The 13,632-nt window shown below is 59.8% G+C and overlaps 4 protein-coding genes across 4 annotated transcripts; 2 read left to right on the top strand and 2 right to left on the bottom strand.

Moving 5' to 3' along the window:
* Positions 1-247: 247 nt before the first annotated feature.
* THITE_2115186 (uncharacterized protein) lies at positions 248-4,503 on the bottom strand. Its single transcript, XM_003653071.1, has one exon. It carries the CDS (start codon positions 4,364-4,366, stop codon positions 272-274), a length of 4,095 nt encoding a protein of 1,364 aa, XP_003653119.1. The 5' UTR covers positions 4,367-4,503; the 3' UTR covers positions 248-271.
* Positions 4,504-4,946: 443 nt separating this feature from the next.
* THITE_2115184 (uncharacterized protein) lies at positions 4,947-7,356 on the top strand. Its single transcript, XM_003653070.1, has 3 exons — positions 4,947-5,280; positions 5,343-6,476; positions 6,539-7,356. Exons 1-3 carry the CDS (start codon positions 5,090-5,092, stop codon positions 7,104-7,106), a joined length of 1,893 nt encoding a protein of 630 aa, XP_003653118.1. The 5' UTR covers positions 4,947-5,089; the 3' UTR covers positions 7,107-7,356.
* A 381-nt stretch (positions 7,357-7,737) lies between these two features.
* Positions 7,738-10,297, bottom strand: THITE_2115183 (uncharacterized protein). Its single transcript, XM_003653069.1, has 3 exons — positions 10,053-10,297; positions 9,867-9,987; positions 7,738-9,796 (listed from the first exon to the last, which is right to left on the bottom strand). The coding sequence occupies exons 1-3, from the start codon at positions 10,077-10,079 to the stop codon at positions 7,929-7,931; spliced, it is 2,016 nt and encodes a 671-aa protein (XP_003653117.1). The 5' UTR covers positions 10,080-10,297; the 3' UTR covers positions 7,738-7,928.
* A 734-nt stretch (positions 10,298-11,031) lies between these two features.
* On the top strand, positions 11,032-13,473 carry THITE_2144274 (uncharacterized protein; the record flags this gene model as incomplete). The annotated part of the gene is made up of 6 exons (XM_003653068.1): positions 11,032-11,051; positions 11,150-11,218; positions 11,315-11,995; positions 12,123-13,094; positions 13,191-13,322; positions 13,389-13,473. The coding sequence occupies 6 exons, from the start codon at positions 11,032-11,034 to the stop codon at positions 13,471-13,473; spliced, it is 1,959 nt and encodes a 652-aa protein (XP_003653116.1).
* Positions 13,474-13,632: the final 159 nt, after the last annotated feature.

Genomic DNA, 13,632 nt, shown 5'->3' with positions numbered 1-13,632 from the left:
AGCGCGATGAAATAATTGCTGGGTCGCGTCATGGTTGGAGCTCGGGAATGGCGGAAAATTACCGAGCGGTAATTACAGCTGGCTGGCCCAGAACACCGCCAAAACAAATATCCAGTCAGTTCCATACAGCACACCTGTATACCATACAGAGGGTAGCTCTACCCGACATCCTATCCAAACAGTGTTGCCATGTACAAAATCTAAAGGAGTATCTCATGCAATGATGTACATACACGAGCAATTCACACATATTATACACCCATCCCCCGTCTCACTGGTCTCCCTTCAGCGCCCTGACGACATCCTCGGCGGACAGCTCGGCCTGCCCCTTCTTCGCCGCCGGGGACTCGCCGACATTCAGGAATCCATCATCGGTCCAAGCGTCGGAGGCTGGCGCGCTCACTTCCGGGTCATCTCTCTGCCTCTCACCAGGATGCCGCCACTCGGCACTGGCTTGGTACTGCTGGACGGGCCCGATGTGCGGCCGCTCCTCCTCGCCGAAGAACTGGGCCTCCAGCCGCGAGCCGGAGCGCATCATGGTGGTGATGGCGCGCACCGTCTTGGGACACGAGTCGACGATCGACTGGAACTCGCGGCTGGCCGCCTGCGACCAGAGCATCATCCGCTCCAGCTCCATGTACTCCTTGGCCAGGACCAGCAGCGTGTGCGTGATGGGCCGCGGCCGGTACGGGTTGGACCCGAGGCGGCGCAGCTCCAGCGGCAGCCGGACCCGCTCGCCCTCGCGCTCGCGCACCAGCTGCCAGCCCGTCCACTGCGGCATGAGCACCTTCTCGCAGACCCCGAACGCCTCGCGCCGCCGCTTGAGCCGCGCGAGCGCCTGCACGTGGTAGTTCCAGTTCTTGCTGTCCAGGTCGAACCCCCGCGCGCGGACCGTGCGGACGAGCTCGAGCAGGCCGTCGGCGTCCTGCTGCTCGAGGTAGAGCCGCTGCATCGTCTTGAGCGGGTCGCAGAGCCGGAAGCGCCGCGCGTAGACCACCGGCCTTCTGGGCGCGTCCGGGTCGCCCTGGCTGCTCAGGATCGCGGCCGCCGGCTGGTACCGGTCGGTGGATCGCCGCAGGATGAGGTCCCAGGTCTCCTTGACCCGGTCGAACTTTTTCTCGTAGAAGTCGGCCAGCATGATGTTGTGCAGCAGCTTCAGCGGGATGGTCTCGGGCGTGCCGCGGCTGGGATACCGCGAGTTGTGCAGCTGGATGATCTGCTCCACCGTGGCGAACTCGCGCATCTGCGTCAACACGAAGAGCACCTTGGAGTAGAGGCTGATGACGGAGCGGATGTCGCCGGGTGAGCCTCTGTCCTCTCTCTCCATCGCCTTGTAGAAATCGCGCAGGATAAGCTTGAGGAAGAGCGCGCCGTCGAGCCCGCGCCGCCTGCTGGGGGGCAGCTGCTGCCACCTTCCCAGGGCGTCGATGACCTTGGCCATCCGCATCGCCGAGTGGTGGTAATTCCACTTGATCATCAGCTGGTGGGTCGTGAGTGCCATGTGCGGCTCGTTGCTGTTGATGAAGGCCGCCATGAGTAGGACGTAGTGGTCCGCCGTCGGCTCGAAGACGCCTTCACGGCGGGCGACACGGAGCAGATGCATGGCGTGATGCGACTGGCGGCAGTAGAGCAGCCCCAGGATGAGGTGGCTGTAGGTATCCTGGTTGTAGGTGACGTTATGCGTAGACATCAGCCCTAACAGCCGGTTGAGCGTCGTCAGATCTCGGCGCTTGGCGCTGTGGCGGAGGAGCACATTCCAAAGGTAGGTATAGTCGCCGACGATTTCGCGCGACTTGGTCAGTCGGAGGCAAAGGCTTTCGGCCTCGCCAAACCGGTCGTTCTGGCAGTACGCCTCGACCAATGCCCGCACCATCGCCATGGAGGCCTGGATGTTCCGGTCATTGGCCAGCTGCAAGAGCTCGAGGGTGAAGTCCAGGTCACCACGGAAGGCGGCCATGCCCATCATGGTGGCAAACGTGTAGTCGTCCGGATCGTGTTCGCTGCAGATGTGCGTAAAGAGATCGATGGCTCCGGCGTAGTCGCCAGCCTTGGTGTAGGCGTTCAGCAGAATGTTCCACTGCTTCGTTTCGGGTGGCGTCCCCGACCTTTCGACAGCCTCTTCCAGCACTTTGCGAGCCGCCTCGGGATCGCCCCTGACCGCGTGGGCGTTTAGGAGGGTTGTGACGAACTTGGGGTCATCCTTGACTCCGCTATCGTAGTGCACGGCATACTCCTCGGCCAGGCGCATGAGGGTCTTGACATCGCCGTGCCCGGCATGAAACGCCATGAGTTTGTGGTAAGCCCTGTCGTCTGGGTGGCCATACGTAGTATACCAGTCCCTCTTCAATTGCTGCATCCCCTGAACGTTGTGTGGAAAGTAGATGTCGATCATGACGCGGAGGACTGAGTCGGACACAACCACCCCGGGAAGAGACCGGTACTTCCGGTAAAGATCGCTGGCGAGCCTCTTGCGCTGCTGACCCGCGATGAGGATAATATAGCGCTCGTAGCAGCGAGGATCCTGCGCACGATCTAGCATGAACACGACATCGGATGGCTGGAATAACTCCATGGAGTGCCACACAATGTGCCTCAGAAACGAATCCACAAGAGCAGTGCGCTGAGAGAGGGTCTCAGGGTCGTTCTCAAGGAACTTGTACAGCTCCTTTGCCTTCTCCTCAAAGTTGCCCATAGCGGCCAGAGCTGGGTAGCCAAATCCGGGCTCAGTAAGCTGTTCGGTTGCAGAGCCGCCGGTAGGCGGAGACTCTGTGATCTGCTCTGACAAAGGGCCGCCGGCTGAATCGGCAACATCCCGCGCTGCCATTGACTCGGTCTTGAGCCCGATATCCTGTACAGCTTCCGAGTCGGTTTCAGGGTCTTGCACTGTCGTCAGCTCTGCTCCAGCCTCAGAAGTCCGCGTTGCTGCTGGCTCGGGCACGATCTCGGTGGCCTGCATAGTGGTTGACACCTCATCGATTTCCGCCTCTTGCGCTACACCGGACTGCAGTACCGAGCTGGGGTCTCCGGCCGCAGGTGGCACAGTCGCCGCCTCCGAGTGTTGGTGTTGCTCAGCCGCAGGCTCTGCATCCAGGGATGGCGGTGACTCGGGCGCAGGTACCGCTTCCGGGACAGTTGTTGGTTCAGGCACGGTTTCCGTTTCCTGAGGATTCGAAGGTTCTACCGCAGACCCGGCCTCCCGCATTGGTGCCGGCCCGCTAACGGGCTCAACCCACATTGGTTCGGTCAGATGCTGGGTTCCCTGCACGGGTGATGATGGCGTAGCAATAGCGCCCGCATCCAGGGCCTGTGGTGGCTCGGCCCCTTGAGCAGCTCCCCTCGGGTCGTGCATTTTTGCCGAGTCCGGCACAGATTCCTCGTTCCCCTTGGAACGGAAGTAGATCTCGCAGGCCTCTAGAACAATGTCCCACGACGACACCTCGAACCCGTAGGCGGCAAGATAGTCCAGGGCCTGGCCAAGACCGCGCTGCTCCACCGCTGTTTTGAAGATGGCCATGGCTTCCGGGACATTGTGCAATAGGAGCTGCGCCTTGACTGCGGCACGAACCAAGTCTTCAGTCCAGGCGTCGACGGGGTACCTCGTGAAGAGCTCATTGACCCTCCATGCCTCGATCGGGCGTGTCGAAGCCGAAATTGCCAGCAAAACTTCGGTGGTGAACTCGTCTCTTAGGCTCGAATCGAGGCTCGTGTAGAGCTGAAAGATCTGGTCATAGGCACCAGCATGGTCGGAGCTCAGAAGTTTCCGCAGATTGGCGGGACCATCAGACCCAACCTCATCCGTGCTTTGCGTCTCTGTCTCTGCGGCGTTATTCGTCGCGTCCTCCTCACCACCCTCCAGGCCATCCGTTGCGGCGCCGTATCCCGGGGCTCCTTGCTCCCCGGCGGCGTCTTCCTCCGCTTCTTCTAAGCTCGCAGGCTCTTCGGCCGCTGCTTGTGGGCTTGAAGACTCTTCTGACCGACGAGGGGCTGCGGATGTGAAGAGGCGGGACATGTGAGTTCGAGGCGGCCTCGTGGCGGATTCCAGGCGCACCAAGTGTAGCGGATACGGCCGGCGCAGGAGGGCCGCGGTGCCGCTCGGGTACAGGAAGTCGAGGAGGAAGGTAGACGCTGTCATCGTCTCAGGTTTCGCGCCGGGCTTCGGAGGCTTCTGGCGGGCCCGAGGCTCGGTCGGGGGCAGGCGCAGGAGGGCCTGGCATGCGTCGAGAAGCTCGAAGTCGGCGGCGCCATGGAGCCAGAAGGCGGTGTGGAGTTTGCGGCGGCTAGAGAACAACAAATATCTGGACGAAGGGAAGACCCGCTGGAGGCTGCTGCTGCACGGCTCGATGCTGGTTGCGGTCCTCTCCAGCATGGCGGTCGCTGGACACGTTGGTGCACTCAATCCCAAGCAACCAAGAAAAATAGCCGACGTGCCTACCGGCGCATTGTCCGTGGCGAGTTACCAGTGGCTGTCGCTATGCGTCTTAGTAAACGGGCACGAGGAACTGCGAAGATACGCCTCAGGACCATAGTGGTCGTCGTTCGGCAGTGCCTCGCACGTCTGTTGCAGACCGACGCAGAGGCACTGGGTGATATACTCGGTATATCGATGGATTGTACTGCACAACGCCAGGCAGACGCAGTCCGTCAGGCTGGCGTGTTGAGGCAGCGAGCCAGGCCAAGCTGGCGTTGCCAGAAGCTGGGAAAGGGTGCGTACTGCGGTGACGGGACGATGTTTAGGTACTGCAGAGCTCCCGTCCAGAAAATCATACCAGAAATTTTGGAAGTCTCGGTCCAGCGGTCGGAAGGTGGAGCTTGGGCCGAGCGCCGAGTGAACTGCCGCTGCGCGCTGCTTGAAGTCTGGTAACGTTAATCATTAGCAAAACCCTAACCCTTTTTCTAGTCACTCGGGCTCGTTTGACAACTCCTTGTCGTCGTCGTGTGGGGAGTGGGGGGAGAGTTGTGAATTGCACCAAAAACCGATCGCCCCACCTGGGAACAAGCCGCACAGGGTGGCCGTCCGGGTCTCAAGCAGCGAAGCACACGACAAGACAGCGCCAGGGCCAGGACGTGCTGCTTCCGCCGCCTAGCTGCAATGGACATTACTAGGTTTGTCGTCGGCTTGCGGGAGAAGGCGCTGCTGTACGGGGACTACTCGACGTACTGGTCGCAGCTGTCGGGCAAGCTGCTCAACAGCCGCAAGAAACTCAACATTGCGACCAAGAACCGCGGCAAATTTAATCCCAAGGCCCCCGTCACGCCCGAGCAGATCGCCGAGAACCACGAGTACGCCGAGCCCCCCCTGAGTCCCTTCATTGGTGGCCGTCGCTGACAACACGCGCGCGCAGATATGTCTACCTGCAGCTGCTGACCGCCGAGCGGGCGTGGGCCCATGCCATGTCCATCAAGGCGTCTCGCTCGGCCGACACGAAGGGAGTGACGAGCAAGGCTCGCTCACACATCGTCTCCAGGCTGGACAAGGGCGCGCGTACCGCCGAGAGGCTGGCCGAGGCGCTGTCGTCCAGCGCAAGCGGCGCCTCCTCCACCGACATCCTCGACGCCCGTGCCTATGCCGCCCTGCTGAGGGGCGCCGCCCTGTTCGAGAAGCAGAGCTGGGAGCCGTGTTTGAAGAGTTATGCCGTGTGCCGCATCATATACAGCGCCCTGGCCACTTCGGCCAAGGGCGACGCCTTCAGGGACCTCCTCTCCGAGACCATCGACCCTTCCATCCGCTACGCCGCTTACCAGGCCAAGATCCCCCGGACGCTGCCCATCGCCACCATCGCGCGCAGAGCCTTTGACCAGGCCGACCCGGAGCTTGCCGATCGCATCAGACAGCTCAATCCCTCCGTTCTGGAGCACGGCGATCCCGATGCGCGCAAGGGAGCCGAGGGCGCTCCGACTACGCTGACATGGCGAGGAAGAGAGGTCAAGATCGAGGATGCCGCCATCGCCATTGCATGGGGTGCAGTAGGCACGTCAAGGGCTCAGCTCGCCGAGAAGCTGGCCTCGTCTGGCAACTTGCGTCCCAAGGATATGGCCGGGGCCTACGACGAAATCCTGAATGCCAGCCAGGACGCCGTCGATGCGACCAAGCAGGCCATTGACGAACTCAGAAGTGAAGGGGTTACGCATGGTGATCCGCGCATGCAGAGTCTGCTGATCACGCGGACAGCGGTGAACTACGAGATGATTAGCTGGCGCATTGGCCGGAACAGGGTGTTGATGGGCGAGAACGACGGCATGGAGCTGGAATTTGGGCAAACGTCGAGACGAAAGAAGAAGCAGGCGGACGAACCGTCGACGGACAGAAGCAAAGATGAGGCGCCCGGCCGCCAGATCGCGAGGCTAAAAGAGAAGGTTGTGCTGTACGACGGCATCCTGCAGAGTCTCGAGTCCATCAAGGAGCTTCCCGGCGTGGCGAACGACCAGGATCTGTCTCAACGGTTGGAGGCCGCCTCGCTGTACTTCACTGCGCTGAAGTAGGCACCCATTCAAACCCCTTTCCCAACCCCCGCCGCCGGAGCTAACCCAGCTTGCAAAGGTCTCTCGCCATCGCCCGATCCCACGCCATTGCCGGAAATGCTGTCAACTCGCTCGCCCTCATCAAGCACGCACTCGACCAGTGCAAAGCCGCCATTCCCGTCCTCTCCAGCAACGACGGAGACGACGACGATGACGAGTTCACGCCGCGCAACATCCAAGTCACCAAACGCGACATCCACCGCCTGCATGAGACCCTCACCGGCGAGCTGCACCGCGGCCGCGCCCTGGTCGAGCTCTTCAACCAGCACAACAAACCAGCCCACTCCCCCTCCCCCTCCCCCTCCTCATCCTCCTCCAAGCCCCTATCCAGCCGTCTGTCGGACTACCCCGTGGGCGGCGTCGACCTCCAGAACATCGTCGTCTACCCGCCGCGCCTGGAACCCATCCCCGTGAAACCGCTGTTCCTGGACGTCGCGTGGAACTACATCGAGTACCCCGACCTGAGGGCGCAGGCGGCCTCTGCGAGGGATGCGGCGGCTGCCAAGCCCCAGGAGAAGGCTCCTGCGGCTGCCGCTGCGGAACCCGCGAAGCCACAGAAGAGGAGCTGGTTCGGGTTCGGGAGGTAGAGTCAGTTCAGGGCCCCCATACACGTGAATCAAGTGTATAGAATTATATACCTGAGCTAGGGCGGCGGTGTAGAACGGGGTGGGTTACACAAAATAAAGAGCCTTGAGCAGTTGTTTGATGCCTGTCCCTGACCGACTCCTCTGCCACGGTGCATTTACTTCGTCCCCGTTCCTTTCTGGAGAGGTCAAATTCGTTCTTGATGAGACGACGGGTGGCCGGCCTGTCAGCATCCTGTCGTGATATGGGGCGTTCTTACGGTGCCCGGCAACAACTCTCCCCTGCCTGTTCTAAACTCGACCCAATATTGTCCTGCCGACAAGACGGCAACAGTGCGAGTCTCAATCATCATCAGGTCAAAATTGGCACGCACCTTCAAGTGGATTGAGCTGGTAAGCTCACGCATAATCCGTACACACCCAGTATTGTTAAACGTGAACATAAGCAAGCAAGTCAGATATTGAGGGGGGATTCAGATTATCTTGTTCTTGTGGTCGTGTACATGCAGCTACACGCAAATGCGCCTTTATCCAGCCCCCCACCACCGGTCCCATTCCCCGCGCCCATCTTGATCGTGGAAAAAAGATTCGTGAGAGAGATGAACCTGCCCATAAAACGCAGCAGTTTTGATGCTCAGAACGCCATCCGCCGTCTGCATATTAAACACGTGGATAAGCCCCATGAGCCTCCAACAAGACACACCGACAAGCTATGAGTACAAGAATATACACTGGAGGGCACCGCTCCAACCTAGTCAGACACATGGGAGAAGAAAATAGAAAGTATGAGCGGGTATAAACATCAATGGTGCGAGAACATCCGGCTTAGGCCTTGTTCTCGTCCTTCTTCTCGCCCTCGGCGCCCTCAGCACTCTGGCTCGCCTCGCCAGACTCGGCACGGGCCTTGTGCATCTTGTCAAAGAGGTTGAGGCTCGCAACCTGGAGCTCGTCCGTCTTCTCCTTGATCTCGGCGGCGGTCGCGGTGAGCTCGCCAGACTGGGCCTTGGCGACGAACTCGCGCAGGGACGTGATCTTGTCGCGGATCTGGTCGGCCTCAGTCTTGTCGAGTTTGTCGGCATACTCGTTGAGCGCCTTCTCAGTGTCGATGACGACGCTGTCGGCACGGTTGGCGGCCTCAATGACGGCCTTGCGCTCCTTGTCCTGCTCGGCGTACTTCTCCGAGTCCTCCACCATCCGCTGGATCTCAGCCTCGGAAAGACCGGAGCCCGAGGCAATGGTGATAGACTGGTCCTTGTTGGTGGACTTGTCCTTGGCGTGGACGTGGACAATCGAGTCAGCATCGATGTCGAAGGTGACCTCGATCTGAGGGACACCGCGGTGAGCCGGGGGGATGCCGACGAGCTGGAAGTTGCCGAGCAGCTTGTTGTCCTTGACGAGCTCGCGCTCACCCTGGTAGACCTTGATCTCGACAGCGGTCTGGAAATCGGCCGCAGTGGAGAACACCTGGGACTTCTTGGTAGGGATGGTCGTGTTGCGGTTGATCAGGCGGGTGAAGACACCGCCAAGAGTCTCGATACCGAGAGAAAGAGGGGTGACGTCGAGGAGGAGAAGGTCCTTGACCTCACCGGAGAGAACAGCACCCTGAATGGCAGCACCAATCGCGACAGCCTCATCGGGGTTGACCGACTTGGCGGGTTCACGGCCAAAGATGCTCTTGACGGACTCGGCAACCTTGGGCATGCGCGTCATGCCGCCCACAAGGATAACCTCCTGGATATCCTTGGCCTGGAGGTTGGCGTCCTTCAGCGCCTTACGGACGGGCTCGACAGTCTTCTTGATGAGGGGGTCAACCATAGCCTCGAGCTGAGCGCGAGTGAGCTTCTGGTTGATATGCTTGGGGCCGGAGGCGTCGGCAGTGATGAAGGGAAGATTGATGTCAGTCTGGAGCGACGAGGACAGCTCAATCTTGGCCTTCTCGGCAGCCTCGCGGATTCTCTGGATGGCCATGCGGTCGTTCGAGAGATCAATGCCGGACTCCTTCTTGAACTGCTGGACGAGGTGGCGGACAAGGTGGATGTCGAAGTCCTCGCCACCAAGGTGGGTGTCGCCGTTGGTCGACTTGACCTCGAAGACGCCGTTCTGAATCTCGAGGACGGAGATATCAAAGGTACCGCCACCGAGATCGTAGACGGCGACGACGCGGTCAGCCTCCTTCTCCAGACCATAGGCCAGCGCAGCAGCGGTGGGCTCGTTCACCACACGGAGGACATTGAGGCCGGCAATCTGGCCAGCGTCCTTGGTGGCCTGGCGCTGCGAGTCGTTGAAGTAGGCAGGGACAGTGACGACAGCGTTCTTGACGGGCTTGCTGAGGTAGGCCTCGGCAGTCTCCTTCATCTTGTTGAGGATGAAACCACCAATCTGCGACGGCGAGTACTTCTGGCCGCGAGCCTCCACCCAAGCATCGCCATTGGTATGCTGGGCGATCTTGTAGGGCACCTCCTTGATATCGCGCTGCACCTCGGGGTCCGTGAACTTGCGTCCAATTAACCGCTTGGTGGCGAAGAAAGTGTTCTCCGGATTGACAACGGCCTGGCGCTTGGCAGCGACACCGACTAGCCGCTCGCCGTCCTCAGCGAACGCGACCACTGAGGGTGTTGTCCGAGCACCCTCGGAGTTCTCAATGATTCTGGGAGCCTTGCCCTCCATGATGGCGACAGCAGAGTTGGTTGTACCTGAACAAAGGTGGCATAAGCACGGGATCCACCTCCCGACGTGACTGACGGGTAGGTGACGGAAACTTACCAAGATCAATGCCGATGACAGCGCCCTTGACCTTCTCATCTGTAGACTGAAAGCGCGCGAACGCAGGGGTTCTCCGGAGCAGACCCGCCGAGCGGGAAGCAAGTGAAGGGGCCCTGGGAAGCTGTGCGAATGTGTCGTTAGCATTTGCATATGCTATGCGGAAACGCTGAGCGAAGCGACACCTACAGCACGCGAAAGCCGTGCCGCCATCATTTTGGAAAGATCTAAGAAAAAGAAAACAACGCCCTCTTTCTAAGTGGAATGGGAGGGATTGCAACTAAAGCAGACGGCAGGCGGCCTGATGGGATGGCGGGTGGAATTGATGGAGATGACGGGTGAGGAGCGTCGGGAGGAACGGTAAATGTCTTTTGTACAGGAGGTGAAAAAAAATTCAGGCCTAGCATCGAAGCCGTTCGAAATTTCGCGGTCAGCCACTGGCTTGCTAGCTTGTGGAGCTCATGGCACGGGCCAGGAGGAAGAGTCCAGCATCGGGCGAATGTCGCTCGGGTCAAGACGGCCCAGGAGCGGGGACTAGCCGGGATACCACGTGACCCGAGCCGGGATCCCAGCGCTTGTGCTTCATCGCTTCCTACCACAGTAATGCACGGATTAGTGCTTGGGGAGCGCCATCTACCGTTAACATCGCCAGCGTCATCGGCGGCACAATCAACAGCCGAGTTCAAACATTTGTTGGCTTGAGCCGCATTGTGCGCTACACTACCCCAGGCCGATTGTCTCTCCGTCCATGCTTGATATTCCAAAACCAACCAGCCATCACAGCTGTCAGTCGCAGAGCAACTGGGCGTGTTTTGGTTCATTGGTTCCTTTTGCTTGGTTGGTGGTTAACGTTAGTGGCAACGCTTTCTATCTTTTGCCGACCAAGTCCAACCGGCCTTATCACAGTGTGCTGTGGTTTGCCATGTGGACGCAGCATTGAGCTGCACCTTACTCCACATTTGCCGGCGATGACGAGCATTACATATCCTGACGCACCTTCTTCATCTCCCGCAACATTCCTACCACCACCGTCTGCGGCGATATTTCTGTGTTCTCTGGCCTGCCTTTTCCAGAACTTTAGCGCTGACCACTGACGCACTCTCAAGCGCCACCAGACGTGATCCTTGATGGTCGCATCACATCAGCCATCCGCCAAGACTTCGGCACCATGGCCGTCTCGAACAAACTGTACGCACAGAATACAGGCACTCTCCACGACCTTGGATTCTCCCGAAGCGGTTTTACCATTTGCGTTCTGGCACTGACAAAGCATATCCGCCGTGCAGCTACCACGAAACCGAGGACCTTGTCCTAACAAACCCTCGACGACGCTTCCGGACCAGCATCCGCTGGCAGTACGTTTCTGAACTCCCTTGGGGATCGCCCCGTCCTCGAACTCCTCAAAGATTCGCTTGCTTCGCGCCGACTTGCTTCTAACACACTGTTCGCAGACATTGGCAGTTGCGTTCGCTTATCGGAGTCGATGGGCAGAATGCCGTCTACTTTCCGGTCCAAGGACCCGACAGTCGAAGCTCCTATGTCCAGCGGTTGAACACCAAGACTCGCGAGACCGAGATTATCAAGCGGCTATCATTCAACCCCAGGTGTCTGGTCGCGCGCAACGGCTGGGTGTGCTGTGGAGGCGAGCTGGGCATCTTCAGCGCCTTTCGGGTCGGCGAGGAAACCACGGCGGACGATGCAGGTAGACGGCTCGGTCTGCAAGCCGACGATCGGCTCCCGCTCACCCTGGACCTGTCGGACGCCAATTCTGCGCTGCTCGCGCAAGCCCGCTCCGAGAAGAATCTAGTGGCACAGAGTAACGCTTTCGGAAAAGACAGAGTCAACTGCATTACGCTGTGGTTCCCGCCGACACTCGTCGAGCCGTGCGAGGGGGCATACGACCAGGACGTCGCGGTTTTGGCCCACAACGACAGCTCCGTCATGGTGGTCAGCCTCCGGGATCAGGAGGTTCTTGATAAGATTACATACCCGGACTACATGAACCGTGGAGTCGTATCTCCCGACGGCCGGCTTCTCATCGCCATCAGCGACGATCCGTACCTGTATATCCATGAAAGAAAACAAAAGCTTCCGGTGACGGGCGCGCCGTCGCGAGTTGCTGATCGGCCGGTGTACGAGTGGAGTTCGTGCGGCAGGATTCAGCTTCAGAGCCAGAGCAAAGATGATCGATCAGATAACAGGTTCATAGTGCCGCCCCGTATCCCAAAGCGAGCGCATACATTTGCTAACCACAACCAGAGGGAGCTTCGCCGCCTGCTTCTCAAGCACAGGACGATACCTTGCGGTAGGAACCCAGTATGGAACCATTTCGATATTCGACGCTGCAGCTCTGGGCGTGCCGGGAGTGGACCCGCTGCTCCTGGCGTTCAACACGACGCGCCCAAACGCAGAATTCGGCGCGGTGAGAGACATGGCGTTCGCACCTGGCCCCGTTGACCTGCTCGCCTGGACCGAGGACCGTGGTCGGGTGGGCGTCGCTGATATACGCACGGGCTTCGACTCGCGACAGATCTTGTATCTCGATCGGGACGATGATTTCGAGCACTTGTCGGTTACCGACCGGAGCACCATCGACCCTCGTCTTCTGGAACAGCGTGGAGATCGGGGCGAGAGTCTGTTGTCTAGCTTCGCCAACGCGCTCGATACCTCGTTGGAGAGCCGGCAAAATCGGCACTCGGACGGGCAGGGACCGTTGGCCCGTTACAATATCCCGCTGACCGCCGAGGAGACGGCAGTTTTGGAAGCTATCCAGGACTACCGCCGACGCCAGGATCAATACAACGCAGGCCCCGCCTCGAACCGGACCGATACGGAGAGCAGCGGCACGAGCAACGGAAATGGCAACGGCAATGGTGGAGGCGCTGGTGGGTCGAGTGCTGCCTCAAGAGCTCCTTGGGCCGAGAGGGCGGCTCGGACGGTCGAGAGCAGCCGAACGAGGGAGCGTACGGCAAGCGTGTCCCGGGCGGTGAACGAGATGCTAGACAACATCCGTGACCAGCGAGAGCGCATCCGGGACGCCCAGGATCGTCTGCGGGCGCGGGAGGACAGCAGTGCCGAGAGACGCCGGTATGCAGCCAGCCCTTTCTCCGGAAGCACCTCGGCCCTGGGGACTGCGGGATCCGGCACCAGCGGGCGCGGTTCGCTGATATCGCGCCTCTTGTCCAACGCGAATCCCCCTTCCTCCGGCGGCTGGGATAACGTCGAGGCTTTGTACGACCCCTCACCCGGTGGCGATCAGCCTCGCGTCACACTGCTCCTGAGTATGCCTGATCGGAGGGCCACTGCTGACTTGCTCCGGCGGTTTAGAGCGGCTTACATCATGCGCGACTGGGAGGAGAACCCGGGCCGGCGCGTCTTTGGGACCTTTGTGACGTCGCACTCCCGGCCCGGGGCTTATGACACGGCGGGCCTGGCGTGGAGCGAGAACGGTGACACTCTGTAAGTTGTGCTCTCTCTCCGTCGCGGCTCCGTGTGCCTAGGCTGCTGTGCTAACCTCGCTTCTAGGTTTGTCGGCGCCGAAACCGGTGTCTACGAGTTTCGTGTAAATCTTTTCGGGCGGAGACTGTCTCCGAGCATCACTTTGAGTTAAGCAAAGCTGTGAGTGCGGGATCTGGCTAGGGTCAAAAACATACGCATTGGAACGGCGTCCTGGCGCTTCTGTGGCTTTTTGAGGCGTTTATTGTTCTAGTTTCGTTTTCTTTGTTATTTCTTTCTCCTTTCTTTCTTTCTTTCCTTCTTCTTTTTTGCC

This window comes from Thermothielavioides terrestris, chromosome 2 (genome assembly GCF_000226115.1).
Source record: "Thermothielavioides terrestris NRRL 8126 chromosome 2, complete sequence".
NCBI classification, from domain to species: Eukaryota; Fungi; Ascomycota; class Sordariomycetes; order Sordariales; family Chaetomiaceae; genus Thermothielavioides; species Thermothielavioides terrestris.
Note: the sequence above shows the minus strand (reverse complement) of the source record. Positions and strands in the feature narration are given on the sequence as shown.

Excerpts from the sequence above, each read along its gene's own strand:
- THITE_2115186 (XM_003653071.1), bottom strand. The coding sequence starts at position 4,366 with ATGCTGGAGAGGACCGCAACCAGCATCGAGCCGTGCAGCAGCAGCCTC.
- THITE_2115183 (XM_003653069.1), bottom strand. The coding sequence starts at position 10,079 with ATGATGGCGGCACGGCTTTCGCGTGCT. Across the intron at positions 9,988-10,052 it reads CGGCACGGCTTTCGCGTGCT|CTTCCCAGGGCCCCTTCACT; the intron begins GTAGGTGTCGCT and ends ACATTCGCACAG. Across the intron at positions 9,797-9,866 it reads TGTCATCGGCATTGATCTTG|GTACAACCAACTCTGCTGTC; the intron begins GTAAGTTTCCGT and ends ACCTTTGTTCAG.
- THITE_2115184 (XM_003653070.1), top strand. The coding sequence starts at position 5,090 with ATGGACATTACTAGGTTTGTCGTCGGCTTGCGGGAGAAGGCGCTGCTG. Across the intron at positions 5,281-5,342 it reads CAGATCGCCGAGAACCACGA|ATATGTCTACCTGCAGCTGC; the intron begins GTACGCCGAGCC and ends ACGCGCGCGCAG. Across the intron at positions 6,477-6,538 it reads CTGTACTTCACTGCGCTGAA|GTCTCTCGCCATCGCCCGAT; the intron begins GTAGGCACCCAT and ends CAGCTTGCAAAG.